We start from the raw sequence: 27,768 nt of genomic DNA, 5'->3' as shown, positions 1-27,768 counted from the left end.
ACATTGTTCAAAAAATGTCTGTCTGTGCAAAATGGATTTAAACACATAAACAGCTGTGGGATACTGTTTGTCCGTGATTTGAACAGGGGGAACAAATTACGGCAGGATCAGCCTGATATTATTTGTATCCCACTGTAACTTTACTGCATAAAGAGCTAACATGTCCAAAATATCAGGAGTAGTTAGTTATTACAAGAAGTGTTTGTGAACTAAAAATCAAGAATGTGGGATACTGTTTGTCCGTGATTTGGAGAGCCCAGCGCTGCTCCCGACGCAGGGAAACTAATTTTGCAGGGGAGACCTACCTTGGCACTTGTGCAGGTGAAGCCAAAGGGAAGATATGCTTCACCATATTTTCTAGTCTTTGGCTTGGAAGGAAGTTGGTTTGGAAACATATTTGGCGATGCTTCATCTCCTGCTTTGCGTTTATGTGGGAGCCCCGTCAAAAACCTGTCCACAGTGTCCAAGCGCTCTTTTTTTCTTTTTTTTTCATACCGCACCCCCTCTGCAATGGCTCTGCGCCCCCTAGGGGCGGGCCCCACACTTTGGGAACCTCTGACTTAAAGTAACATGAAACAACTTTATTAAGTGGCCAACTCTAGTCACTTAATAAAGTTGTTGGGAGATTCCATTTATTCATGTAAATTATGTTTAGTACTGTCCAAATATCTTGAGTCAGATTTTAATTCTTGATGTGTTTTGTTAAGTAAATTGGAATTAGTGCAGTGATTTATTTATTTAGGCATCTTTCTTGTTATTTCTTTAAGTAGTTTCAGGAATAATCCAGATCTCTTCTTTGGGTGTTGGCTGTCTCCAGTTGTGTTTTTATTGCACCAGGAATGTGTTGGGGACATTGTCATGCTGAAAAATGAAGCTGTTGCCAGTCAGATGTTTTTCAGATGGTATTGCAAAATCAAATGTATTCAAAATCTGACAGTATTTTTTGTGTTCATATTTCCTTCTTCTTTGAGACCCTTTCTGATGAGGCTGCGGTGAACAGTAGATGGATCAACTTCAGGACCAGATGTAACTTTTAGATCCTGTTTCAGGTCTTTGCTGAACTTTTTTTCTGTTTCTTAAGAACATGACATTGGGAACAAATGCTGTGTTTGTGTGACCCGCTGCTAGTAAGAAAGGGCTTAAAGATAATATTTGAAAATGGGTTATTTACAAATTTGGCTGTAAAAAACATAAAATATTGAAATACTTTCAAAAGCCCTGAGAACTATTGCTCTCAGCTCCCTGGAAGTGAAATTGAAAGAAACGAGGGTTGACTCAAGAGTTCTGCACAGTACAGTGTGTAGTGCAAGGGGATTATTTATTTATTTATTTATTGTGAATCAAATTATCATTAATATTCTGAGAAGTTATTTATGGAGCTTTTGTGTTTTATAGGATGTTGACAGAAGGACGAGCTTAATCTGTGTTACTTCAGAAACCTTGTGATAATCTGTATAGGAACTAGTTTCATAGTTTCTGGATGTTTTTGTTATTGTTGTTTGTTTGGTGGGGGGGAATTAATATAGTATTTTTTTTTTTTTTTTTAATATATTAAAATCACATAAATATATTTTTCTATCTTTAACCAGTAGGACCATCTGTTGGGTGACTGTTACCAACAAAAATAGAAAACAAAAGCACTTTCTTACTCAGCTATTTCATGAACACGGTATGAATAAAATTCTAACGTCTGCCTTGGATCTTTGACTTTATCAATAATACAGTTTTTTCACAAATTGAGAGTTTTATTGTGAAAAACCCCGCCGGACGTATTTTGTTCTCCTTGGCGAAACGCGTGACGCACAGAAGAGTAGCAGTGGACACAAACACAGACTTGTTCAGCTTTAGTTGTAAGTACAGTGCATAATAGTTAGTACAAATTCTTTTATGTTTAATTTGAATATAAATTGTGTTGCAATGATGAAGGCGTGCTCGGAATATGCAGTTTGTTGAGGGCAGATATGTTGCGGTTTGCTACCTGGCTAGCAAAACTGAACGTTACAGCAAGACTGATTATCATCGGTTTGGTTGGAAAAAAGCACCAACGAGCTTCTGTAAGTGTGCTTGAGCTGCTGCATGGTGACGCAAAGTGTTCGGGTGATGTTATCTGGATCCTAAAACAGTTACTTTAACGTATCAGGTGATGTTGGCTCACCTTTAGTGGTTTTGTGATTCCTGATGCTGGAATCAGCTTCACTCAGGACGCGTTTGTTTGATCCTGTAGAGCAGCAGATACCTGAACATTACACGGAAATGGTTCACAAGAGGATACACGCACCAAAACTGGCACACATGCTGTTTTTATGTTTACTTGTTTGATAAAGCTCATCAGCCACCCACCAGCCAAACTCAAGATGGTGGCCATTTTCAACATGGCTGTTAACAAAGGCTTGAAAAAATATTGTTTTTATTTATTTTTTCTGATAAAGCCAACTAGCATCATATTATTGGGCCATAATAACTGATAGTTGCAGCTTTAGATGACTTTAGCATGTTATTTTATTATAATAATATAATGACGCATTAGTATATCTATATTAAACCTGCAAAATGATAAGCAGCTCAATATTTAAAATGAAGTGCACTGAGTCTAAAATGTAATTGAATAGAAGTGGAAGTACCTAAAGTACAAATATATTGAACGTGTTTGTTAGTAAAGCAATTCCGGAAGTGCACTTTTTTGCACCACTAGTCTATGAGCTTCTCCAATAGTGTCAGTTAGATTTGAAATTTTACTTTCTGATGTTTCTTATGTTTTGCATTCAGGCCACAGAGCATCACCAATCATCCCTCTCAGAGTATACACAGCACTGCAGTGGACAAACCAAGGAACACCGCATGGAAACAATTCAGCTTTGATGTGAATGAGTCCAAGCTACAGAGGCAGTTGCACAGCTATTAGCTTGACTGATCGTTGGGGTTGTCTGTCCAGTCTACAAGCAGTAGTCGAAACCTCTCCACCTCCAGCATGAGTGAGCTAACAGACTTTGAAAAAGGCAAAATAGTCGGCGCGCGTATTGGAGGCATGTCTGTGAGCGAAACTGCCGAGCTGTGTAACGTTTCAGCCCGAACAGTGATGAAAGTCATGAGTGCTTATAAGAACTACGGATTTACTGCATCAGCACAGAAAAAAAAAACACGCAAGCCACAGAAAAATACAGTTGCTAATGGAAAAGCGGCCAGGGCGAAAGTGGTTCCTGAGTCTGAGGTCGAAACACAAAATCCTGATGAAGACATGGACACGCCTGAACCCAAGACCCAAGAAGATGAATAACTTGGTCTGATGAGCTGTACTTTGATCCTTATGTTACATTTACACTTTTTCTGTTTTCAGAAAGCCACAGTATGCCTTTTTTTTAACCAACACTTTTCCTGTCTGCTGAGAGATTATCTGTTAAAAAAAAAAAAAGAAAAAAAAAAAGAATATCAATTACTTTATTTATAGTAAACTAATTTTACTGTTTAGTTTAAAGAAATTCGAAATAGGAGTGGCCAAAAATGATCTTAAACTGTTTGCTGATGTGGACTGGCTGTGTTGCAAACTCATACTTTATTTTTATTTTTATTTTTTTGAGCAATATTGCATATTTTTAACAAATAAATCTTAAATTTAAATCTTTTTGTGTATTTTCTTTCTGTGTTAATGACACTATTTCATTTCTCAAATTGCACATACTCTCTGAGAGGAGGCAACAGGCAGTTAGAAAATTAGACGTCCTTCAAAGTTGTCGATTAAATATCATGGAGGAACATTGTACATAAATTTTGTTAAAGCATAACTGCTGACAACCTTCAGCATGCTGTACTGAGATTAATTTGTGGGTCACCGGCAGGAGAGTGGAGGACAGAGGAGCAGACATGAATAGAACAAATTACTTAATTTGTTCTTGCTGAGGTGTCTCGGTCGTTCCTCTCCTAGCAGTATTAGAATGTGCACCCCATGGTCCTGGCGCTTTTATTCTGAAAATCTATGAGCGGAACTAGTTCCTTGCTTCCTTGTAAAACAACTGTACTCTGTACTCGTCGTACAGTGACAGAGTAAGTACAATTTTATCTGTAATTATTGTCAGTAAGGACCCAAATGTGTACTGTGAATACGCGCCTTGCGTTTACTTTAGCCGTGCTTGCTACCTGCTAGCCGTAATTACCATTATACCATCCAGAAGTAGCACTGATTTAGCTGTTAACGAGAATGAGTTTTATTTAATAGTTTTTGACTGATAGAGTCTGATAGAGTTGTTGTTTTGCCTAGCTCCTTTAGTCATTTAGTAATGCTTCAGCTGCTGTGGGTTTCCCCTCAGTGGTTGTGTGAGTCCTTGATTAATCCACAGCATTTTTATTAGTGTAAAATTAATATATTTAAATAAATAAAACTGTTGTTTTTTGTTTGTTTGTTTGTTTGTTTGTTTAGACTTACTGCTTTCTCCATCTATTTAGAGAGCAAGGAGGACACTACATTTGACAGCTTGTCAGCAGCTGATTGGTCCACTAACCAGGACATCACTGCTTCAGCATTCAAAATCATGGAAGCGCCATGTGACAGTGGACGTTGGGGTACCTAAGTGACAGTGCTCCAACACAGTGGCTGGGTTTCCTGCTTGTTTGTCAGGTGACAGTGTCCAAACGAGATATTCACCACTTTAAAAGCAGTGTTCAAATCAGTATGAGTGACTTGACAGAGTTTGAAAGGTGCCAGATTGTTGCTGCACGGCTGTCGGGTGCATCTGTCACAAAAACGGCACAGCTGTTTAACGTGGCAAGGGGAACAGTGTCAAGAGTCATGACTGTGTACATCAAACATGGACGAACAGCATCAGCAAAAAAGAACAGCGGGCGCAAGTCAAAGCTCACTGAAAAGGACAGACAGACACTTCTCCAGATAGTCGATGAACACCCCGAGTACACCGCCTGTAAGATAACCTCAGAGCTAAATAGACACCTCTCTCATACAGTCTCTGTAAAGACTGTACGGCGTGAGCTCCATAAAGCTGGTGTCTTTCGAGGTGCAACAAATCAGAAACCAGAGATAGAAACTGATTCCCCAAAGTTCAATGGAAAGAACAGTGAGCCTTACAAAGAATGTGATGCACAGACTATATCTGAACCCCAGGGTGCTGTGCAAAGGTACAGCACAGAAGAAGCTGAACCCCAAATCTGAACGTGAAAACGATCACTACTCTCAAAGGTTTCATGACAGGAATAAAGAACCTGAACCTCAGACTAATTAAAAGGAATTACCTCATCTGGTGGTAGATTTCAGCCTTTTTTATTATGTCCAGACTGGTTCACTAGTAACTGTCCTCACTGTGTTACCTGTTGTTTTTCTGTAGGAATTTGTTCTCATGCAGCTTTTGTTCCTTTCCCAAGCCTTTATTTCCCGAGTTTACCAGCAAACATGGAACTTTGGTTTGGTTTGCTAATAGGATTCTCAGGTATCCAGACATCATAACACTGTTTTAATCAAATGGTAAAACAGTAAAACTCTGAAATAACATAACCAAGGCAAAGCTAATAGAATACGTCATACATATATATTGAAAAAGCAAGAGGCTTAATGATTAATATTTAAAAAGAATCTCATGTGTTGAAAATTACAGTACTAATGTAACTGCAGTGATTTAGCTTGTTCTCTTCACGGCTGTGCGTGCGCTTTACACGGTGACGCAACAACAGACCCGGAAGTGCAGCGCCAACCACAAACACACCTGTGACAGCGCCGCTGTTACTCTGTGGAAGAGGGTTCACGTGTCCAACCGCGAGAGGTTTGACCTGTGTTTTCATCCGTTTTCTCGGCGTCAGAGCGAATATGTTTGCAGTGTTTATGTTTTTTATGCAAAGAACATTTTACACCTCAACATGAACGTGTTGCGGTAGAAAGGTGTAAGGCTACATTTAGCCAGGTTAGCTTTGCTTTCTTAGCTTTTGTAACTGAAGCTGTGCAATAATGACTGATTGTTTTATTTTTAAGGTGGACAGCATTAGGCGGTTCAGTAAAACTCACTCGTTTTCCCGAGAAGAGCACATGACTGATTAAACCATTTTTAGCTGTCCTGTTGCGTTTGTGTCCTGACTGATTAGCTGTTAACCTGTTTCTTTTCGGGGGGGTTCTGGAAGTGCTGGAGGTGAACTGGTGTAGAGAACACTGGGGATGATTTTCAGGGGCCTGTACTACGAAGCAGATTTTCGTCTAATGCGGGTTTTCTGTACTGCCAAGGTGGTTCACTTCTCACGGAGGTACATCACCATGGTAACTGATGTTGCAGACGATGGACATTACATTAGTGATCAACAGGTATAAGGTCACCGCCCACTGACCAGTCTCTCTGAAAAATAGCGTCACCATGGCAGATCCCTCGGGTCTCTGTGCAGCTGTAGAAAACAGCTCATCAGAGCAGACATAACTTTTCTGCAGATAGCAGGAGAGTAAAGTTTTGCAATGGCGTCTTTGTGCTTCCCTGATGAGCATCAGTAATAATTAAAATTCATTTAAATTTTTCAATAAATTTACTTAGGTAATGTATTATATATATATATATATATATATATATATATATATATATATATATATTAGTGTATTATATATGTTAGTGTAGTATATTATCCTAAAGTAGGGCATCCATTTACATCCAGTACCTATAGACCTTATATCAAATTTCCATAGAATTCTGTTTTTATATTTTTTCTTCCCTCTTCCTGTTCTCATCCCATTAAACACCACCAGGGCAGCAGCTAGAATAAAAACTAAAACTTTTTTAAATGTATGTTTTGGGCTTTTAATCCTTTATTTGATTAGACAGTGGAAAGAAGACAGTAAAGCTGGAGAAAGACACCAAGTAAATAGCCTTAGGACAGATTCACACCAAGGCCTCTGCACGATCTATATAGCATGGATCACCCGCTCATCCAGTTGTCCTATATATAATACGTACTTTACTTGAGTCAGAGTCATAATACTTTTTAAGGAGCCTGATAGTACAGAACTGTTAGCATCAAAATATGCTTAACAAACTTGAAGTAAACGTTCTCATGATACAGAAAAGACTGTATCATATTAAGAGTATGTGGTTGGTAGGGTACTGGGGGCGCCAGTTATGATTCGTCCCTATAATTTGTCCCTCCATGTCTCCCTCAGGATGCACACTGGTTGCCAATCAACACAAAGAGAAAGACAACTGTGTATTGTTGTTTCATTGTGTTTGAAATTTTAACTTCTGGTATTTTCTTCTTTCATGTTTTTTGCATTCAGGGCCAAGAAGTAAAACCAGCCATCTCCATCTACAGTGCTGTGCAAAAGATTTGACCCACCTTTTGTTTCTCTATATTTCGCTTCCCAAAGAGCCAGACTTGCTTGTAATTTTTAAAGTTGTCTTGAGCATCAAATATCCAGGCTTTCTGAAGGTCTTTCAAAGTTTTTCCTTTGGACATTGGCTTCATTGGAGCATTCAAAAGACATTTAACTCAAGGAATGAAGCAGTGTTATGTTAACATGTAATGGAAATCATAGCAAAGAACCAGTTTGAAATGATATATTTTGGCAGTTTGTTCATTTGTTCCCATTTCTTTAGTTGCATCTTTAGTTAAATCTACAAAAAATGCCGAAGATAACACGGTTTGACAGGCATAAAATAGTACTTTTGCACCAACAAGGTGAACCCCAAAGAACTATTAGCCGAAAACTTGGCATATCTCGGCATGGTGTGCAGTGTGTCCTTAAAAAATTTCAGCAAACTGGACAAGTGGAGGACAAAAGAAGAAGTGGCCGACCTAAAAAACTATCTACAGCAGATGAACAATATCTGAAAGTCATGTCCTTAAGAAATCGGAAAAGATCCAGCAAAGACCTGACACAGGACCTGAGAGATGCATCTGGCCCTTCAGTTGATCCAGCTACTGTTCGCCGTAGCCTCATCAGAAATGGTCTCAAATCATTCTTAAAGAAGGGAAATGGGGAAGAAAGGCTGACGTACAGTATACTCAGCACTGGAACGGATAAAAGTAGAGAAGCAGTTGACACTACCCCGTCCAGTATGAGTGAGTTAACAGACTTTGAAAAGGGCCACATAGTCGGTGCGCGGATTGCAGGACTGTCAGTGAGCGAAACTGCCGACTTATGTAACGTATCAAGCCAAACAGTGGAGAAAGTAATAAATGCTTATAATGAACACGGATTTACTCCATCAGCAATGAATAAAAAATATAAGCCACAGAAACATGCGGGTGCTACTGAATCCAATGCAAGACCAGTTCCTGACTCTAAGACTGAAAAACGAAATTCTGATGAAGACGTAAACACATATGTATCCAAGATCAAAGATCATGAGTAACTTGGTCTGATGTGTTATATTTTGAGCTTTCGGTTGCATTTGGACTGTTTCTGTGTTGATAAAGCAACAGTATGCCTTTATTTAACCGACAGTTTCCATCTGTGCTGAACTTTTTCATTTATTCACATTTTCATTTTTATTTTTTTTTTAAAGTAAAGCGTTCAAAACGCTTTACTTTTTGTTTAGTTGAAATAGACTTCCACAAATTGCCTTCACAAACCTTCATTCCTTGTCCAAGCTGGATATGAGCAAACATGGGTCTCTGTGCAGACTGACAAATATTCATAAAAGTAGATCAACTTGAAAATATTTAACAGTATTTCATTATAATGTTATAATATATTGCTCCTTATTTATAGTATTATATTGTAAGGCAAAGCTTTTTTATTTTGCATGCATCATGAAGAGCTCTTATTAAAAATTAATATGGAACAAGATCCCCAGAAAATAAAGACTTGTGCTTCTACTATTTCCTCTGAATTACTAAGTTTTTCTTTTAAAATGTCATACTAGTGACTGGAGAATATCAGTCCATCCATTTTTTTAACTGTTTATTTAGTTCAGGGTCGTGGTAGTGGAAAATGTGTAATGCTTTTCACCCATTCACACATACGTTCATACAAGCAATTCATTTTTATCACTATTACTGTAATATTGAAGCTTTTAGGGAAATGCTGTATGGCCCTATTATATACAGACAACAGCAGTTACTCATGGGGTCTCCCACCTTCTAGAGAGTGAGTTGTAGATTAATGAGTTCCAAGAAGTAATAACTTGAGCAACCTCAGACACTCCCCTTTCTTTGTAATACATAGATATATCTATTATTCACATAAAAAATAAAAGTTTCTATGTGGGTAGATTTTTTTGCCCCCATAAGCCCTGTACTGGACAGAGTATATAAAAAAATGTATAAACAAACCCCAATGTGTCAGAAGTTGAAATGTTTTTCTATTATGAGTGTAAGGTGAGGTGGTTGTAGCTGTTGTGTGATGCCGGTGCGCATGCGTGTCACATAGCAGCAACAGACCCGGAAATGCGAAGCCAACCGTAAACACAGCTGTGGCAGCGCTGCTGTTACTTTCTGGAAGATGGTGTACGTGTCCAACGGTGAGTGGTTTCCCTGCTTTAACGGTTTCTTTGTTTGTTTGATATTTATTGGGTGTTTTTATACATTTTAGAACATAAGCACAGCATGAATGTGTGAAAAGTGTTAGGTTACATTTAGCCATGTAGGATGTTAGTAGGATGTTAGCTAGCCTGGTTGAATCTGCGTAGCAGAAAGAAGTGCTGAGCTGATGAACCTTAGGTGGTGTTTTAAAACTTCGTCGCTTTTCCAGAATGCGATATGTGACTGCGATTTCGTTTGGACTTCAACTTCATAGTGGAACGAAATTTATCTTTCCTTAAAACTGTTTTGAAATGTGCTGCAACTCGTTTATGCCCTGATTAGCTGTTAGCCTTTGTGTACTGAAGGCCAGCTAAAGAGTAAATCCGGGTTAACGACTGGCTGGTGCACTGATGATTATTATACATGTATTCCCGTCTTGCAATGTGAACAGCATCACAGATCCCTGCTGTCTGACCCACCTCTGTGTTTCTCCATCAGGCCAGGTCCTGGACAGCAGGGCACAGTCTCCATGGCGCCTGTCCTTACTGGTTGATCTTTTCTGGGGAGCAGTGGACTTTATCGGCCTCTTGTAAGTCAAATGAGAATTAAATGAAACAAAATAGCCATCTTTATTTAACATAATGGATGAGTGACCTTTTGAATAATCATTAATATTCTCATTGCCTGTATTTAAGGTTCGTTAAGAGTTGTGTGATTGTATTTACTGTTGTATTTTCACATTTGTTTTTCTACCTTAAAAAGATGCTGAGAATCTCTTTCTTCCGCTAAAGATAGATGACTTACAGTTTCTCTAATACTGCTAACCTGTTGCCTGTAAAACTGGTTTGAATATGGTGTAGTAAACTTACAATATAGTGAGTAAGCAAGAGGCTTTTCTTAGAGCCTTCATTATGGTTTATTCTGAATTAAGCACAAGCCCCCACTCTTTTTTTTTTTCTTTTACCAGTTTTAAAACCATGTTTCACCCCGACATGTCAAAGAATGGAAGCTCTGTTTCATCACGCTTCACTGACGGCAGAGGGTAAGTCCCTGAAACACCATTATTTGTGTCACACACACATACACACACTGAACACCAATTCTACACTACCCTTTATGTTAAACACTGAAAATTACATAATCCGATGTAGGAGCAAGCTGGCTTATTAGGAATTGTGTGTCATGTGTAACACAAAGCTAATAAGATGCATGTGATGTTATTTCTTTTTCAGTTGTATCTAAAAAAAATTGTCATAATCCAGAGAATGACAAATGCAGTTTAACAAAGCTGTTGCCCGTTTCAGCACTTGAATTAATTTATATTTATGCTAGGGCTGTTTAACGCGTTAACGCTGACAGCCCTAATTTATACCACTTGTTCCTCACATTCTTGTCTACTGTTGCTTTTAGTCCTCCAGGTCCACCTGGTGGCAGAAGGAGGATGGGAAGAATAAACCATGGTGCAGGGCCCAGTCCTCCACCAATGGGTGGAGGAGGATGAGGAAGGTGAGAATTTTTTGTCTTTTTTTATTAAACACTCCATTTTAGTATCAGCTCATATGTAAAGTGAAATTAATTTCAAAGGATGAATGACACAGAAACAAAACTTGCATGTCAGTTTGCTGTGTATGTGCTGCTTTTGTGTAATAACTGTTAGGGTTATCATGATCTGATCACTTGATCCTAATGAGATCAATAACAAAAAATACTGAGGGGTGGCCAGTGGTACTCTTCAGCCTCCTAGTACATGGACCTATGGCATCACCATCACCCTACTGGAAAGTAGCCCTCAGCCTTTTATAGCTGAAGAGTAAACAATTAACTCCTTTTTTATGCAGTTCAAAATTACTCATTATTACTCATGAATGCATTTAGGTTATTACCTGGGGGGACCTAGCCAAACAAAGAAACACAGATGTTCTTGAGAGCATCTGTACTTTTAAGCTGATTATATACGGCTGTGATATGAAAACATTGCCTGACTGTTATATTACCCGCTCCTCTCTCTAGGTAAACGCCTACACATGCAGTGTAGGCGTGGGGCCTTGCACAGTGTCTTAGAAGCCAAGGAAAGATGATAAAGTCACAGTGCTAAGGCCCTTCCTCATCAGCTGCCACTGCCACAAGCAGTTTCTTGACGCCTTTCTGGGAATTCCTACACGTAGGGGCCAGAACGGCTGATACCGCAGCTATCCACATCACTTCTTCCCTCATTTTCTGCGTCGGTTTTTCCAACTTGCAGTATCACCGGTTTTTTAGATATGGGTCATGATTCCTGGGAGTCATCAGCTAATGTGTTTTTGTATCCTTCTGTTGAATAAAAAATACCACTGAGTGTGTCTCCTGCTATTATTGCCGCATTTGGTAATGACACAGCTTGGTTCCACAAAGAGTCGGTCGGTACTAATAGCAGTATCACACCTTTGGCTCAGCACTAATTGTTAGGATATCTAAAATCAATGGATAATTTGGTAATGGCACAGGTATACATTGTCTTTTTTTTTTTAACTCAAATTGCAAAAGTTGTTTAAGACTTGATTATATCAGAGTCTTGTGTGTGAATATGATATAATTCCAAGGAGTACACTTAATCACTTAATGTTTTTATCAATTCCAAATATCTTGTACCAGGTATCATGGGTTTACTGTATTTAGAATTCCAGACATTCATGAACATTCAGAGCATTGTGATACAACTGCAGTACATGACATAAAACTGTCAAACTTATTTAATACTGTTCAGAAGTAACAGAAATATCTGCATTGTCTTAAACAGCCAGGAAAAACCACTGAAAAAACACTGGTGACTGTGCTAGAATTGTCAGAATTTACCGTCACACTATGTATAGAGTTTATTTAAGGGATTAAATCTTTTTTCTGGAAAAACAGTTCTCACTCTTCCTTTATTTACTGTAGAAATGTACTTGACAGTTTGCCAATTTCATCCTTCTGCAGTCCACTGAACAGCGGGACAGTTTGAGTCACCGTTTCAAGTAAGAAGAGCCTGTTTTCACCACACAAAGGCAGCTCTTTCACGGAGCATTCGGACACCAAAGCGGTGCCATTCCCTCTGGTGGATCCACATTTCTTGCGTGGTGTCCAAACATGCCAGCACTGCTCCACCTTTCCATGATATCAGCCGAGGATCCATGTCCTAGAGCACATACGTGTCATATAAAATACATTACAGGATCAGTCTGCAGTATAAAGTTACCTGCCTTTTGAAGACAGATGCAGGTCTGTAACCTTTTCTGAGACAAAATAAGGTAATTTTGGGGTACCTTTGGACGTGTGATAACTTCCACATTGTCTACCAGCCTTCTGAAGGACGGTGGCATCTTGTTGATGATGCGGTGAAGAAGGAATTCCTGAACTCCATGAAACATGAGCCCCCCTCCCACAACCAGGATGGAGCTGTACATCTTTCGTTTAGTTTCATCTGATGCTGTAAATGAAATGAGTACAGAGGCTCAAACAGGATATCCCATGGAAGTTTTTATTCTCATTGCTGGATCTCTGAATATTAAAAAAACATTAACTTAATCACTTATAAATAAATAAACTTTTATTTATATAGAACCTTTCTAGACAGAATCACAAAGTGCTGCACATAAGATAACAAATAATAAAAAGGTAAAACAGACAACACTTACCACAGCAGTCGATGCTATGCAGGACTGCCTTATCTAATCCTAATGCTTTGCTCTCAAATTGGCTCATGATGGCCGTCTTTCTGGACAGATGAGCAGACACAGGCTCTTCCACCTCTCCTGCTCCCATCAGGGACTCTCCATGGGCAGCCCCAAGCTCTGTTTCCCCCTGCGTCCCTCCTCCTCCTCCACCACCCCCACAGCTCCTGGGTAGATCTGACAGCTCCCCAGTCCCTCCCTGACTGCTCATCTCCCCTTCCAAACATCCACTTGGTCTGGAAATAGCTTTCCTGTCTGCCGCTGATTTGGAGGACTATTGGAGAAAATAATTGAGTAAGTAAAAAAATAGCTGAGAACCATGTGGTTTGATTGGTTTCGGTCTATGAAACCTGTATGTGTGTGTTTTACCTGATCCTGTTTGCTCTGTGTAGCAAGGAGGTAGTGTTCATCATGAGGGTCTTCTGAGTCGCCTTGGGAACGGAACTGAAGCGATGACATCTTCTGACCTACAATCCCAAACGTCGTCGGGTAAAAAAGGCCCATGGGTGCCTATAAAGAAGACAGAAAAGTATTTCAACACCAGTATCAAAACAGCATCGTCTTTACCTTCTGATATAATTACCTGTAGTTTCTCATCCCCAAGTCGAACCTGGTACAGAAGAGCCGGGGCCTCTGGAAAACGAGTCTGAAATTCATGATCTTGTAGCCCTGATATGTCCTGTTAAGAGAAAACAGAAAAAAGATTTTGTAGTTAATATGTACTTAAAACTGCTCCATCAACTATTTAGAAGCGAGTACGGCTAAATACTCAAAGATGCTAACAAATCATTGTAATGCACAGACACTAACACCCTCCCACCCTGACCAACACACACTTGATCTAGATGGCAGAAGGTCTCTTTCAGATGTTGCAGGAGCTGACAGTCTAGTCTGTTAGACAGCTGACAATCTCTGTAGGGAAATCCTGCCCTCTGCAGGAGCCAGAAGAAAGTGCGGGTCACATCTGAGCCACCGTATGCTAAACACAACCTGCAAAGTCCCACAAATACAAGATACCATGTAACACATTTGCTAAATAATGCAATAAAAGCAGGAAGTGAAACTAACATGAGTTTTAAAATTAAATATTCAACTTATGTCACTGTTCTGTGTTTGTTGTCTGTGACAACCGGGTCAAATAATTAAATATTAAATATATTTAATATTAAATAATGTTTAATATTAAATGGATTTAATTTAATTAAACATAAACGTCGGTTTCGGCCCCACCTGGAGTTTCGATGTGACACTCCGTCCTCCACACAGCAGATACTGGTCTTCTGGTCGCCTACATCCACAACACAAGCGCTACTCAACCCACTGCCAAATGTAGCACACACCGACTCCTGGTGCACAATGATAGCTACACGCAAAGAGAACAGGAAGTAAGTTGATGGAAACAAAGAAATTTCCACTTAGTTACGTGTGCAGATTTACATGTGTGATACCTGAGAACCCCATATTGAGCAGCAGCATGTTCACAACCTCTTTGATGTGCTGTCTGTTGTAGATGTCAGGGACCAACAGGATACATCTGTAATACTAAAAGAAATAATGCGAAATGAGCAACTGATGATTAACGTGGATGATCATCTATTTGAAAGTTTATGGAGCACAAAGCCTGTAGAAAGCCTCAATTACAGAAGCAAGATAGATAGATAGATAGATAGATAGATAGGGTCTTATTTTTTTATACTAATATAAAGAAATGAGGGATGTCTCAAGACTATTGCATGCTGCTATAGAACTGAGAAGTTTTCTCCTACCTTTAAATCTTTGAGAGGGATCTCCAGATGCTTCTGAATGACATGACTCCAAATTGTCTCAAGGTCAGCCAGGACAGCAGTCAGTGAGCCTCCAGGACCAGCATGCACATTGAGCTGACCTCTGACTACAGGCCAGTGGATGTTGTAACAGTCTGTTGGATTCACATAAAGAGCCTGTGCAATAGCAGAAATGGGGGAGGGGGATAAAAATTAATCAATCAAGGCTTTAGGTAATGAAAATGGCTTAATAAGTCATATTTCACAGAAGTTACAAGCTTGCTCAAATACATTCACCGACCTCCTCTCCGACCAAATAAGGAGGATGGTGGGTTGTGTTTGTCCACTTCACTCTGGAGCTGCTGTCTAGCACCGCAGGACGGATCTGACAGTTATATGCTCTGGCCTAAAAACAAACACACAAAACCGAACCACTGCTATAAGAAAATACTTTTATGGATTCACGTCATAATCAATTAATGAAAAGAGTTATTTTCTATATTGTATATCAGTCATTCAAACCTTACTAAGTTGCTATAGGACCTTAAAGTCTTTATTTCTTTATTGTATAAGTTAGAAGAGAATCACACTGCATTATGTTGCTTTCTTCCCTAATTTCTCTTTTATAACCATACCTGATCAGCAGACACAGGAGTCCTCCGCACTCCGTTTGACATCTTCTTGGACCATATAGCCTGATCAACCATTTTAAGGCCATTCTGCCTCTGCTCGTTGCTTTCTGGTTTCTGTTGGACATTAAGACAAAACAATAAGGATAAACACTTAAAAATGACACCACCACGAACTTAATTTGACAACAGTGAAGTTGTATTATGGGTGCACCTGGTTTTGAGTCACATACATTTAGACCTTCTCTCAACAGCCATGCATCTTCATAGCGGGGCTGGCCACTTTGCTTGTGCCTGCGTGCTATTACATGTGGGACCGTCACTGGAAGGGTGTCCGTTGCTCGGCCAATGCGGAGCATCCTCGATCCAGGGTGGATGACAACTACAAAATTGCTCTGTATTTGCTGTGAAAAAGAAAAGAAATTTCAAGTTTCACCCAACAACAGAACAACTGTGGACACCTGCGCAGCCTCCACTCTTATGGAAAGACTGGCCACTAGTTTTTGGAAACTGGCTGCATGGATTTGTTTCCATCCAAGGGCTCTGGTGAGGTCAGAGCTCTGTGCAGGATAGATACTACACTGGAGCTGTTGTCATAATGTTAGACGTGCATTAATGCCAGCACAAAAACTAAAACACTGCATGCTGTATCATTAAGTTTAAGCCTTTAAAAACAGCCCAAAACCCGTCATGCTTGCAGGCAGTCTTAACCCAAAACAAAGATACTGACTGTTAAACCTAGTTTCCTAAGTTCTACCACATCTAAGCTCCTGAAACTTTAAAAATGAGCTTAAATCGGAAGGGTTAACACGTGTTTTCATCCGTGTTGGGAAAAACAAAAAGAGGTCAACAATCCAGAGCTGAAATATTTCAATATCAGTTTTAACTCAACAACTCTGAGCTTTAAACCTTGTTGTAACATGTAGCAGGCTGTCGACCCATTTAGCAACAGTGTACTAATACGATAGTAAACGCACTATCACAGTAGTGTAGCATGTGTCAAGCGAGAACAAACTGTTCATGAAAAATACAAATGCTGCATTATATACGGTTATAGTTCATGTATACAACAGCTGGGTACTTCATTTTCCGTCTCACCTCTTGAGGAGGCTCTGGTATCGCCGGAGGAGCGATGGGTCTTTTCACCCCGCGCTGCTGCTCTTTCTCTTTCTCCCTGTCTCGCTCCTTTTCTTTGTCCTTTCCATTATCCTGCTCTTTCTCCGCCTGGGTCATGGTCTCCTTTCCACTTAATCCACGAAATACTTAGAAATGACGAACTCACGGTCTTCTAGTCCCAGCGAGATGATTCAAAATTGAAGCACAAGCTAACACAATTGCCTTCCCTCTGAATGAAAAGTTTACTTCCGTGTTTGGTCACGTGGTGCAACATTTCGATTTCTATTTGTCCAAAGACTTCTCTGTGCGTCTCCACGTTTTTGTTTGTTTGTTCGTTTTAATACATTTTATTTTCGTTTTTATATTTTTTAGATGACATAATATTTCATTGTTTGTGGTGTAAGCGTTAACGCCAGGCGATAACAGTTTTTCCGATGGTACAGGGTGTTGTTTTAGATAGTTTTATAAGACGTGGCAATTTCTTTTTTCATAAACTTTATTTAAACTTTTAAACGTGATAACAGTAAGCTGCGGACAAACTGGTTGTTTTCTTTAAAAAAGAAGAAGAAGAAACGAAAAACATTTCAACATCAGACATGTTTGGGATTTTTTATATAATAGTTTCACATGATGTGGCCAGTACATATATATATTATTTTCCTGGCTTAGTATGGGGACTCTAGGAGTGATGTGACAGTAAACAAAACAAATCCATGTTCAGTAATTAAGGTACTTTGCATTGGTTATTTTATTTAAGAGAAATCTATTAGTTTGTTAGCTTGTTTGACCATTTGATTAAAACAGTGTTATTGTGCCTGTGTAACTGAAAATCCCATTAGCAAAACTGGTTAAATGAGAAATCTCTAGGTAAGCCAGATCCTGCACTTCTCTTGATGCAAAGCACAGAGTATTTAGTAGCTGAGTTCACAGAAGTTATTACTTATCTGAAATCATCAGAGGTTGTTTAGCGCTGATACCCCAATCCTAAAAAAGGGTAGTCAAACATAGCTGGGGGCCAGAAATAGCCTTGTAAAGACTACTTTGGCCCACTGGATGGCTGTGGAATAAGTGAAGGAGGCACTGTTTCACTCTTATTTTACAGCTTTTCCTACTAATAAGGACCTCCCTCATCACCATTCAGACTTCAGCAAAGTAATTAAGTAATAAATAAACAATTAAAAGACAGAAAGGTTCCTGTTTTCACTGTTTACTATAGAATTTTCTTTTCACAAGTAGACTATATTTTTTGGTTTGTTTGTTTTTTAAAGAACATTTTCTGTGAATTCAAAAATCTTTCCTGTAATTACAGGACAGTCTGGAGAGTGAGCTACCAGAAATTCTTTCCTACAGCTGCATTTCTTTATTATGTGGAAAAACCTAGATGTACTGTTGAAACTGCACTTCTTTTTCTCATATTAAGATATCTCAGGGATGAAATGTGCAGGTAGAGTCCTTTGCATTGTCAGAAAGGGGAGTTTCACTGGTCACTGGTTTAACCAACTGTGGGTCAAAGTGGGTTTAACAACCCTGCTCTAGAGGGTGGGAGATACATAGTAAGATAAGTAACTGCTGCTGAGCTAAATAGCATAAGCCCTAAATAAACAGCACTTCCCTAAAAAAAACTTTTAATACTCCAATAATAAAATATTATATATTTCTCAGTACTGCGACCATGAATTGAATAAATGGTTCAGAAAATAGGATAGTCTCCAATGACCACCATCAGCTCTGTGAGGAACATCTTGTGGAATATTTTAGAAAGTTAGTGGAGGATTTTATACAGACACATTAATGCAGAAGAACACATTTTTATTTTCTAATAATTTCCAAAAGTTCCATGTTGGCTTTTGAACTCATAAAAAAGGCTTGGGAGAGGAATGAAGGAATTAAATCATGATTGTGAGCATTACTAGTGAACCAATCTGGACATAATAAAAATGTTGAAATCTACCATCAGATGAAGTAATTCCTTTTAATTAGTCTGAGGTTCAGGTTCTTTATTCCAGTCATGAAACTTTGGGAGTAGTGACCTTTTTCACATTCAGATTTGAGGTTCAGCTTCTTCTGTGTTGTGCACAACACCCTGGGGTTCAGACAGAGTCTTTGCATCACATTCTTTGTAAGGCTCACTGTTCTTTCTATCGAACTTTGGGGAATCAGTTTCTATCTCTGGTTTCTGATTGGCTGCTCCTCGAAAGATGCCAATATCTGCAAAGATACCTTTACAGAGACCATATGACAGAGGTGTCTGTTCAGCTCTGAGGTTATCTTACAGGTGGTGTACTCGGGATGTTCATCGACGATCCAGAGAAGTGTCTGGAAAGTAACACCAAATGGATGGATGGCAGAACCCGAGGTTTCCCAGCAGAACATTGCTCAAAGCATCAAAGTCCCATACGCAACAAACTGCGATGCACTGTGTATTCTGACACCTTTTTATCAGAACCAGCATTAAATCTTTCGGCAATTTGAGCTACAGTAGCTCGTGTATTGGATTGGACCACATGGGCCAGCCTTTGCTCCCCACATGCATCAATCAGCCTCGGTCGCCCATGACCCTGCCGATGGTTCACCACTGTTCCCTCCTTGGACCACTTCTGATAGATACTGACCACTGCAGACCGGGAACACCCCACAAGAGCTGCAGTTTTGGAGATGCTCTGACCCAGTCGTCTAGCCATCACAATTTGGCCCTTGTCAAAGTCAGTCAAATCCTTACGCTTGCCCATGTTTCCTGCTTCTAGGCCATCAATCAGCAGCTGAAAAGCCGTTAAATTTAGTGCTCTCGTTGGTCCTTAAAAGAATGGAGAAAGCAGTTAGACAACATGAAAGAAAAACACAGTTGCGTTTATTTACAATAAATGTATGGAGCCTACAATACCTGAAGAATTAGTGAATAAGAAGCTGTGCACAACGACGGACACAAAGGCATCATTCAAAATCTGTTAAATGAAGCTCATACGAGCGTAATCACAGTACTGTCTTCACTTTAATCCCCTGACAAGTGAAAGATGTTTGCGTCATTACTGACTATAATTACTGCGAACATTGTACTTACTCTGTCACTGTAGGATGAGCTGATGTTTGCGGAACCAGTTCCGCTCATAGATTTTCAGAATAAAAGCACCACGACTATGGCTCAAAAGCTCATTTTAGTGCTTAAAGTAGGGGAAGGCTAAAGAATGTAAATTGGACGTGACATTATCACTGGTAAGATCAAATGTAATCAGTAATTACAGGCAGCTGTAAATAAATACAAAGGCATACACAAAGGAGAGAAATTAAATAGCAAACAAACTAAGAAGCTGAACATAATTAATCCAGTCCAGAGTCCAGAAATAAATAAAAGCGAATACTGCATATATCACACAAGGGGCGATCATTTGAAAGAAGTGAACGTGATTTATTGGAGTACCGCAATGAAGCAGAGCAGAGTAGAGGAATGAAGTAGGACAGGAGTCCAGTTATTTGTACCTCGCAAAGAGTATTCATCTTTTTTAAGATCACACAAAGCATTTGACTAGATCAAGTCCATAGAGAGTGCCATGGATATGTGTGATGTTTGTGTATTAACAGTAACTCTACGAGTCTTTTGCTCTAAATTCGGTAATTAAAATTTATATATATATATATATATATATATATATATATATATATATATATATATATATATATATATATATATATATATATATATATATATATATATATATATAAAAATGCAATTACCACAGGAAAAATATGTGTTATATGCTAAAATTAGAATACAGATTTTTTTTTTCCCACTCCTCCTTTACAACTCCTCTTAGTTATTGGATTAGTTTCTTCATTAGCCTTTCCTCAGCCTGAGTCTTTGGTCCTTTTTCTGGTGGGAAAACAGCACAGCCAATTAATCATGTGATGCAATGTAAGGAGTCCTCTGATCTGTTACAGAGAGACAAGGGTTGGCCACCTGGATTTTTCAACCTGCTGTTTGCACAAAATCTTCCGTTGCTAAGGAAACCGTTTTTAGAAGTGTCTGTGCTTGCACAATTACATTCACTCTTAAATGTTCAGCACTGATGCATGATAAAATTTGATGGTATACTGCAGTGAAATGGAGACTTGATCCTCCAAGTGTGCATGGATGGACTGACCAGATGACATGTTGAAGATAACGTGCTAGCAGTTAGAACCAGCACCCAGCCCTGTTACATTTATTAACAGTGTTAGAGTCAGGCGGGGCTCCGTTAGGGAGGTGAAGTCTCTCTTACTGTCTCTGTCAGCAGCGATACCTTCGTACTCTGCGCTTTATAAACTGTGTTCATTTGCTACTAAGGGGCACTTGGTGCAGTAGTAATAGTTAATTAATTCATTTCCAGAAAATGAAAAATGTGTCAATCATAAATTGCTATTTTAACCACCAAATGACTTGGCCTGTGCACTTATGGATGCACTTTATCTGTTGTATATTCTGCTGTTGCTTATGTTTTTGGATGGAGGTCCAGTAGATAGACCACTGCCTACTAAAGTACATATGTCCCACTCATAACGTACATATGAAGAACTGCATATTACATGGCTAGAATATGTAGAGAGACAAAAACACACACATGCAAACAATTTTCAGGATTGAAAACACACACATGCAATGTGCTCATAACAAAAAAAGCCTTGTTTGACAGGGTTGAGTTGGAGCCCAGAATCCTTTTAACCAGAAGACAACAGTCCACAGCCAATCATCTGCTTTCAATTTTTATTTGAATAAAACACACTAGATTAAGGAAACATATAGCTTATCTAGTGAGCTCCAGCCTCCATGCGACCATGGATGGATGGGCAGCTATTCCAGGAGCATGCATAATGGTTCATACTAGTGCTTCTCTTTAACGGAGATACATATATATATATATATATATATATATATATATATATATATATATATATATATATATATATATATATATATATATATATATATATATATATATATATATATACATTCTCAGACATCCAGGTTAGGATAGTCTTAGGAGCTTGAAAAAAGAAGGCAAGTTGACTTCTTTGAGTCTGTGAAGACTTTTAACTTCTCATCCAAGAGGCTTATTTAGTTCTAAAAACAAAACATGAAGAGTCCCAGGTTTGGGTCGCCATCACTGGGGATTTAAAGGTGAAACCACTGTGAGACCTTGGCCCACCCTATCATGTGACCTAATGAGGTCACCTCATTTAGTGGGGACTAAATGTGCCTGGATCTCAGGACTGCACTGTAGACAGCCGATGGTGCAGTGTACACAGATTGCCTCCTTTACACCTTGATGGAAAATTTTCTGTTTTCTCTTTCATTCTTTGTGTGTATTAAACATTCAGGCACAGCTCCAAACGTATGCCTTCGTTGTATTTATACAAACAAACACATAAATACATTCTGCAAACAGTATCATTAGTAAAATCGTCAGCACCTATTCAGACCCATCTTGATCAAACAGTCAAAACATTTTCATGACAAATATTCAAATTGTGGTGATCACAGAATTTAATGGTTGCACTTCTTTGGAAATGTTAACCTGATGCCCCCTTAGTGTTTCTACACTTTCCCTCAATGTCAATGTGCTGTTCTCACTGTAGGAAATGCCCCGTTTACAAATCAGATTTATTATCTTCTTGTCAATCTGCTTGCAAGTGTGAAGACCCTTGCAAAGTTTTTTCAAATCCTTCATCAGACAAAAAGTTTTGCAGACCCTCAGTTCCAGGGGCAACATACAAGAACTCTTGTCCTTCTGCTCACCCAGCTGCACCACCCAGAACTTGGACAGCTCACTGGGGTTCTTTGCGTTGCTTGCCACCATGTTAAGAATCAGAGGGTAAAGGTCATGAGCTGCGGCTGGGATGGAGGATTCTGACATGCTGGGGTCAGGAGGACAGTGGCTGGGCTGTGAAGAGAGTGAGAAATGATTTTGATACAACACAGTAGTATATTTAGACATTTAGACATACTGCACCTGTAAGTTCTATCACATCCTTATTTTGTTTCTTGACTTAAAGATGCAAGAGTCCAGGTAATCGTGTGACATTGAACGCATATCAATAAATCTGGCAATGACTAAGAATGATGATTTCATATAGACTGTACCTGTGGACTGACAATAAGGACTTGGTTTGCAGACTTAGCTTCCTCTGCCAGCCAGCGCATCGGCCCCTTCTGTGCAATCTTTTCTTGCTGCCAAATGTCAATTGCAACCTTGCAGCCGCCATGCAACTGCAAGAACTCTGCAAGTGCCACAACAGCACGCTGGAATGCTGAATTCACAGCAGGGTACACCAAAAGGACATGAGGAGGCACCACGGGAATGTTCTGGTAGTCCAGTAATTTGCCAGCTTTAACATTCCTATTATTATCTGGGTAGTAAGAAAACAATGGAAAGGAGAGTTAGTCAGCTTCAGCACCAGCCAGCAGTGGTGTCTAGAAGGGGAATCCCTAGCTTTGACTACTTCTTGTATACAACTTGTAAACCTAGGATGGTGAAGCAGAGTTTCTGTGCTTTCAAAAGCATTTTAAGGTAAGACGTTTAAAGCATTCATATCCAAGTGACTCCAAACATAGCTCAAAAGGCTCACAGGTAAGGCCATCCTGTAGCAGGGAGCCTTTTTGCTAAATACAATTCAGCATTCAAGTAAATCACGTTGTGCACACACAAAGTAAAAGTGCGTTTGGTTGAGCATATATTTTTCCTATTCATCATTAATAATTTGGGTGCATCTTCCAAAAAAAACCCAAAATGTTTATATTTACAGATTATGCAGAATGAACTCAGGATAATGAGGCTGACCACTCCTCCGGTAAAGATGATGGCAGCATGTTTAACTCTCGGCGCTGCAAAAGCGGGCACATACAGAGGAAACACATTTATTCAGATTTTATTGATTCAGTACAGGTGCTTTGGGAAATTGTGACTCATACCTGGAGTAGTTAGCCCAGTAGTGACCTTAACTGGAGTAAATAATTAGAAAAGATAGATTAGTCACCACATGCATTGTAAATTGGTGTAGTAAGTATTTAAAATCATACAATGCACTTCATGCGTGTGGTTTGATATATTCCCTTGCAGGACTGGGAGACTGGGATTTTATATATGTACTTATCTTTGCAGACTCACTGAAATTATTAGCTGAACTATACTGAACAGTATTGCTCACCTGTAGTTACATGAGGAGAAGTTGGTGTAACCATTGCTATAAAACAGAGAAAATGTTAATACTTTTACCCATTTATATCTCCTAAGTATATTGTGTCCATCAAGTTTTGGCTGTAATGGTTTTTGCAAAAATTCATTTTGAAAAAAAGACAAATAAAAAAAAAAACCACTTACTTTTTGGTGGTTTAGGAATATAAATAGATTTCGTCTTATAAACGAAATTGCCGTCCACCGGTGGAGGCAAAGGGAGATTTGCAATTTGTATTAAATTGTGCCCATAGGAAGGGTTTACAGCATAATGAAACCATATCTAGGTTTCAGAACAAAAAGAAAAAAAGGGGAAAAAACAATTAACAGCATCACAGACCTTTTTCTCTATGTACAAAATAGGACCAAAACATATGATCAGTACTAATAAGGTTAAGACCGGTACCTGTCCTAAGTGATCCAAGCTTGCATTGGCCAAAGGTGGGTTGTATTTGCAGTGGTAGTCTTGTCTTTGTGTTACGATGCGAGTGGCTCTCAAATATTTAGTACTAGCTGCAGAGAGAAAATAACAGACTGAAATAAATTAGTCTGCCTTTAGATATTAACCAGTGAGTGTCCATGACAAGGATCCTGACACTAAGTACACATTGTATAAAATCCATGAAAGAAAAGGAAAAATCTTCAACATCTTTTGCTGGATATCATCTCAATGTCCTTAACGTTTCACCACCATCAGCAAATAAAACATCTGCAACAAAGACCTACTGTCTACTCTGCAGGTGTATGATTGTTTAGTAAATGGCAACATTAACATCAGCAGTACCAAGTGATATATAAAAAACACACAAAATGTGGTCTCCAACCATCAATGTTGATCGCCCAGCTTATGTTGAGCATGACTCTTTCGCCTACTGACACCGTGTTCAAATTCAAGTCTGCCACTACAGATGGAACCAAGGTCTCGTGTCCTGGGGGAAAACCTGAAATGAGAAACAACAGCAGTGCTCACTGTCCCCGCAGATGGATTGTGTTTTCGGATATTTAAAGAGATGGTCAGTGTTTGGCAGCTGAAATTCACACGATTGTTCAAAAATAATAAATTGCATAAATATAGGAAATCTTCCTCTCAGTGACTGAGTTGTCTCAATGTGTCCTCATTTTTTATAGATCAAGGCCTGAGTAACCCAACCTTAAGTGTTCATTAAGGTGTTTGTCACATAGATATAAAATAAGCTCAGAGATTAAGCAGGTGTTATAGACAGGGTGATTAGTTTATGTAAAAATGCAGTTTGTTGTTGTTCTGGTTTACGTGCTGAAAATAGTTTTATTTGTGTATGTTCAATGTGTTAGACTTGTACATAGTTAAACATATATGATCAAATAATGTTGAATCCTGGATATGGATTTGTAAGCAATGAAATTTGAAATAAGGGGGTAGGAACAAGAAAAAAAGTGTAAACTTCATCCTACTGCTTTTCGAGCACACGCATTCTGTAGACATAGATATATACATGAAAACTTGATGATTTTTAAGTTTTGTTTTTTGTTTTTTTTCTGTTGTTATTTCAATTATATTTGCATGTTCAAAATAAATTATATCTATCTATCTATCCATATACATATATATATATATATATATATATATATATATATATATATATATATATATATATATATATTTTGCAGCTTCTGTAACAGTCTTCGTTGCAAAAAGATAAAACAAACACAGTATAATGAAGTCTGAAGGTCTCAACTGAGCATGGCTATTACCATATTTGATAACTCACAAAATATGTAATGCATTTTTTTTATATTAAATTCTTACTTTATATGCATTTGTTATTGTCATTTTCCTTTCATGTGTCTGTCAGTGATGAATTTTTTTTTTTTAAAGTGTAGAAAAGCAGAAAAAATATGACCACTAGTAGCTTTAGAGTCAATCGCGAAAAAGAAAGTTCACCCTCTTTAAATGATAAAGTATTAATATATCAGCAAATATTAAAAATAATATTTGATGAAAGTTATCAGTTATCAAATATTAAAAATAAAAATAATAATTTAACAAAAACATATCAAAAAGCAAAAGCACTGTGTGAAAAACACCCTTACTGCTTCCAAAGGGATTAAAAGTAAAAAGCAGCAGCCGGGTTCTGCTAATCAAATCCACCTGATTTGCTGATGATCACAAAGTTTTGTGAGTTTGCTGGTCTGGGAAATTCAGATGTGTGTTAATACAAAAGTTGCAATCTTCCCGGGAGGGAACACATTGGACATTCAGACTGTGCAATGTTCACAGAAACTGCAAACAGCCCTGGAGCTACATCTCAGACTCTACATGCCTCAGCTTGCAGGTAATAAATACGCCAGCAGATTCATCCAACAGTCAAACCATGCAATACTCAGAGAAATTTGTTAAAAATCTGAAGGCTAATACACCTCCAAGGAGAAAAAAGACATTCTGATGACCATCAGTCTGGGATGGGATATAAGGCTGTTAACATATAATCAATCTACAGTGAGGAATATTATTCACACGTGGAAAGACAGTTGACATCTTTTTAGGAGTGGAAGTTTCATCAAGCCCCACAAATCTCAATAAGTGAAGCAATGCTGTCACAAAGAGCATAACAAAATTTCTCAACAGTGATCCTCCACAGTGTGAGAGATTGATGAAGTCATAGTCTGCAGTCTATGAGTGCCAAAGTAATTAAGTCTTGAGGCGCGCTTTCACACACTCCTTCTGCATCTTACCTTAGTTTCTGTTAACTAAATAACAACACTGTGTAATATCTCAAGCTACTGAACTTCTACAAGAGTACAGTGGAATGCATCCTGACAAATGGTGCGCCAGTGTTGCTAGCTGCACTGGTGCATACAGGTAAGAGAGGTCAAGGTGGCACAGACCATTGCTGGGATGCAAGCCCAGGATAAAGGAGAAAACAGAAAGCATCAGCAAGGGCAGTACACATCCAGAATATTCTGGGTTTGAACAGCTGCCATCTGTCAAATGGTTCAGAAGAATAAAAACAAGAAGTAACAGACTCAGGAAGAGTTTTTGTCCAGGAGCAGTGGCTCCCACCTCTCTACATACCTGACTGTAAACAGGGCACAGAAATACTCAGATACAAACAAGTCTGGGCTGAGGGCATTTTAATTGTAAAGTGCTGTTGTTTTTCGCCTCTGCTGGCGCTGCCAGGCTATTTTGTATCTTTACTTACTTATTTTTATTCATTCTATTTCAGTGCGCCCCAGGGTGGCTGTGGCTACAATGTAGCTTACCATCACCAGTGTGTGAATGTGTGTGTGAATGGGTGGATGACTGGTTGTGTAAAGCGCTTTGGGGTCCTTAGGGACTAGTAAAGACAGGCCATTTACCATTATTTATGTATTGTTTTTATCTTAAGAGAAAGCCAAACCGAATTTCATTGTACTCTATATCTTGACAAAGATCTTTATATGTTACGTGTTGCTGTTCATGTGAGGGAGTATTTAACACATTTTAGAATCTGGCTAGAACCAGATTACTTTGGAACACCGGGGTGCTCAGTGTCGACCTGAAATAGTTTAAACATAACATATTGGCAGATTATAGTTTCCATCTAGCGCTAATAAACATGAAATAGGCTTACCATGATATTCTTCACATTTCACCTCCTGAAAAGCAACAGCACAAATAAATGAGCGTGCAAGATCCCTTTGAAGTTTGAATTAAAATACATAAATACATAAATAAATAATAAAGGATTACTTAAAAAAAAAAGTGGGTCACTTACAATGTTATGTGATGTCACCTTGGCAGCGACACAAAACAGAAAAAACAGCGTGACTCTCCACATAATAAAACACCAGTAAAAGTTACAGAAACGAGCGATCAGAAAACGAGAGCAAAGTATTTAAAATTTACACAGACTGCTGGGTAACTGTTTAACTACCTACAGGAATACTGTAGCGCTGACACGCTGAGTTCCGTTAC

General features: G+C 38.7%; 3 protein-coding genes and 2 long non-coding RNA genes across 8 annotated transcripts; 2 read left to right on the top strand and 3 right to left on the bottom strand.

The window, feature by feature from the left end:
- Nucleotides 1-1,703: 1,703 nt before the first annotated feature.
- Nucleotides 1,704-7,525, top strand: LOC120435422. Of its 4 annotated transcripts, none has more exons than XR_005609718.1 (4): nucleotides 1,704-1,850; nucleotides 2,767-4,038; nucleotides 4,438-5,762; nucleotides 7,247-7,525. It is a non-coding gene; the product is annotated as an uncharacterized LOC120435422 (long non-coding RNA). The 4 variants fall into 4 exon arrangements; XR_005609721.1 differs by having other exon boundaries at nucleotides 4,438-5,900; XR_005609719.1 differs by having other exon boundaries at nucleotides 4,438-6,292.
- A 1,798-nt stretch (nucleotides 7,526-9,323) lies between these two features.
- Nucleotides 9,324-11,769, top strand: selenok (selenoprotein K). Its single transcript, XM_031745373.2, has 5 exons — nucleotides 9,324-9,434; nucleotides 9,934-10,024; nucleotides 10,403-10,477; nucleotides 10,846-10,941; nucleotides 11,446-11,769. The coding sequence occupies exons 1-4, from the start codon at nucleotides 9,416-9,418 to the stop codon at nucleotides 10,934-10,936; spliced, it is 276 nt and encodes a 91-aa protein (XP_031601233.1). The 5' UTR covers nucleotides 9,324-9,415; the 3' UTR covers nucleotides 10,937-10,941; nucleotides 11,446-11,769.
- Nucleotides 11,770-11,995: 226 nt separating this feature from the next.
- Nucleotides 11,996-16,904, bottom strand: actr8 (actin related protein 8). The gene is made up of 13 exons (XM_031745372.2): nucleotides 16,615-16,904; nucleotides 15,750-15,920; nucleotides 15,523-15,633; nucleotides 15,189-15,293; nucleotides 14,891-15,064; nucleotides 14,573-14,666; nucleotides 14,355-14,487; nucleotides 13,961-14,114; nucleotides 13,708-13,803; nucleotides 13,494-13,634; nucleotides 13,089-13,398; nucleotides 12,717-12,880; nucleotides 11,996-12,589 (listed from the first exon to the last, which is right to left on the bottom strand). The coding sequence occupies exons 1-13, from the start codon at nucleotides 16,747-16,749 to the stop codon at nucleotides 12,446-12,448; spliced, it is 1,932 nt and encodes a 643-aa protein (XP_031601232.1). The 5' UTR covers nucleotides 16,750-16,904; the 3' UTR covers nucleotides 11,996-12,445.
- Nucleotides 16,905-18,590: 1,686 nt separating this feature from the next.
- LOC120435150 lies at nucleotides 18,591-19,721 on the bottom strand. Its single transcript, XR_005609553.1, has 2 exons — nucleotides 19,691-19,721; nucleotides 18,591-19,426 (listed from the first exon to the last, which is right to left on the bottom strand). It is a non-coding gene; the product is annotated as an uncharacterized LOC120435150 (long non-coding RNA).
- A 1,870-nt stretch (nucleotides 19,722-21,591) lies between these two features.
- On the bottom strand, nucleotides 21,592-27,759 carry LOC116324682. Its single transcript, XM_031745383.2, has 10 exons — nucleotides 27,569-27,759; nucleotides 27,425-27,449; nucleotides 24,659-24,775; nucleotides 24,241-24,347; nucleotides 23,982-24,117; nucleotides 23,809-23,844; nucleotides 23,573-23,602; nucleotides 23,405-23,485; nucleotides 22,745-23,010; nucleotides 21,592-22,544 (listed from the first exon to the last, which is right to left on the bottom strand). Exons 1-10 carry the CDS (start codon nucleotides 27,629-27,631, stop codon nucleotides 22,125-22,127), a joined length of 1,281 nt encoding a protein of 426 aa, XP_031601243.1. The 5' UTR covers nucleotides 27,632-27,759; the 3' UTR covers nucleotides 21,592-22,124.
- Nucleotides 27,760-27,768: the final 9 nt, after the last annotated feature.

Source organism: Oreochromis aureus, linkage group 20 (genome assembly GCF_013358895.1).
Source record: "Oreochromis aureus strain Israel breed Guangdong linkage group 20, ZZ_aureus, whole genome shotgun sequence".
Lineage (NCBI taxonomy): Eukaryota > Metazoa > Chordata > Actinopteri > Cichliformes > Cichlidae > Oreochromis > Oreochromis aureus.
This window is presented reverse-complemented; position numbering and strand designations above follow the sequence as displayed.

Excerpts from the sequence above, each read along its gene's own strand:
- LOC116324682 (XM_031745383.2), bottom strand. The coding sequence starts at position 27,631 with ATGTGGAGAGTCACGCTGTTTTTTCTGTTTTGTGTCGCTGCCAAGGTG. Across the intron at positions 27,450-27,568 it reads AGGTGACATCACATAACATT|GAGGTGAAATGTGAAGAATA; the intron begins GTAAGTGACCCA and ends GTTGCTTTTCAG. Across the intron at positions 24,348-24,658 it reads CTGGGCGATCAACATTGATG|CTAGTACTAAATATTTGAGA; the intron begins GTTGGAGACCAC and ends TTCTCTCTGCAG.
- actr8 (XM_031745372.2), bottom strand. The coding sequence starts at position 16,749 with ATGACCCAGGCGGAGAAAGAGCAGGATAATGGAAAGGACAAAGAAAAG. Across the intron at positions 13,804-13,960 it reads CCTTCTGCCATCTAGATCAA|GACATATCAGGGCTACAAGA; the intron begins GTGTGTGTTGGT and ends TTCTCTTAACAG. Across the intron at positions 13,399-13,493 it reads CACAGAGCAAACAGGATCAG|TCCTCCAAATCAGCGGCAGA; the intron begins GTAAAACACACA and ends TTTCTCCAATAG.
- selenok (XM_031745373.2), top strand. Across the intron at positions 10,025-10,402 it reads GTGGACTTTATCGGCCTCTT|TTTTAAAACCATGTTTCACC; the intron begins GTAAGTCAAATG and ends TTCTTTTACCAG. Across the intron at positions 10,478-10,845 it reads CGCTTCACTGACGGCAGAGG|TCCTCCAGGTCCACCTGGTG; the intron begins GTAAGTCCCTGA and ends TGTTGCTTTTAG.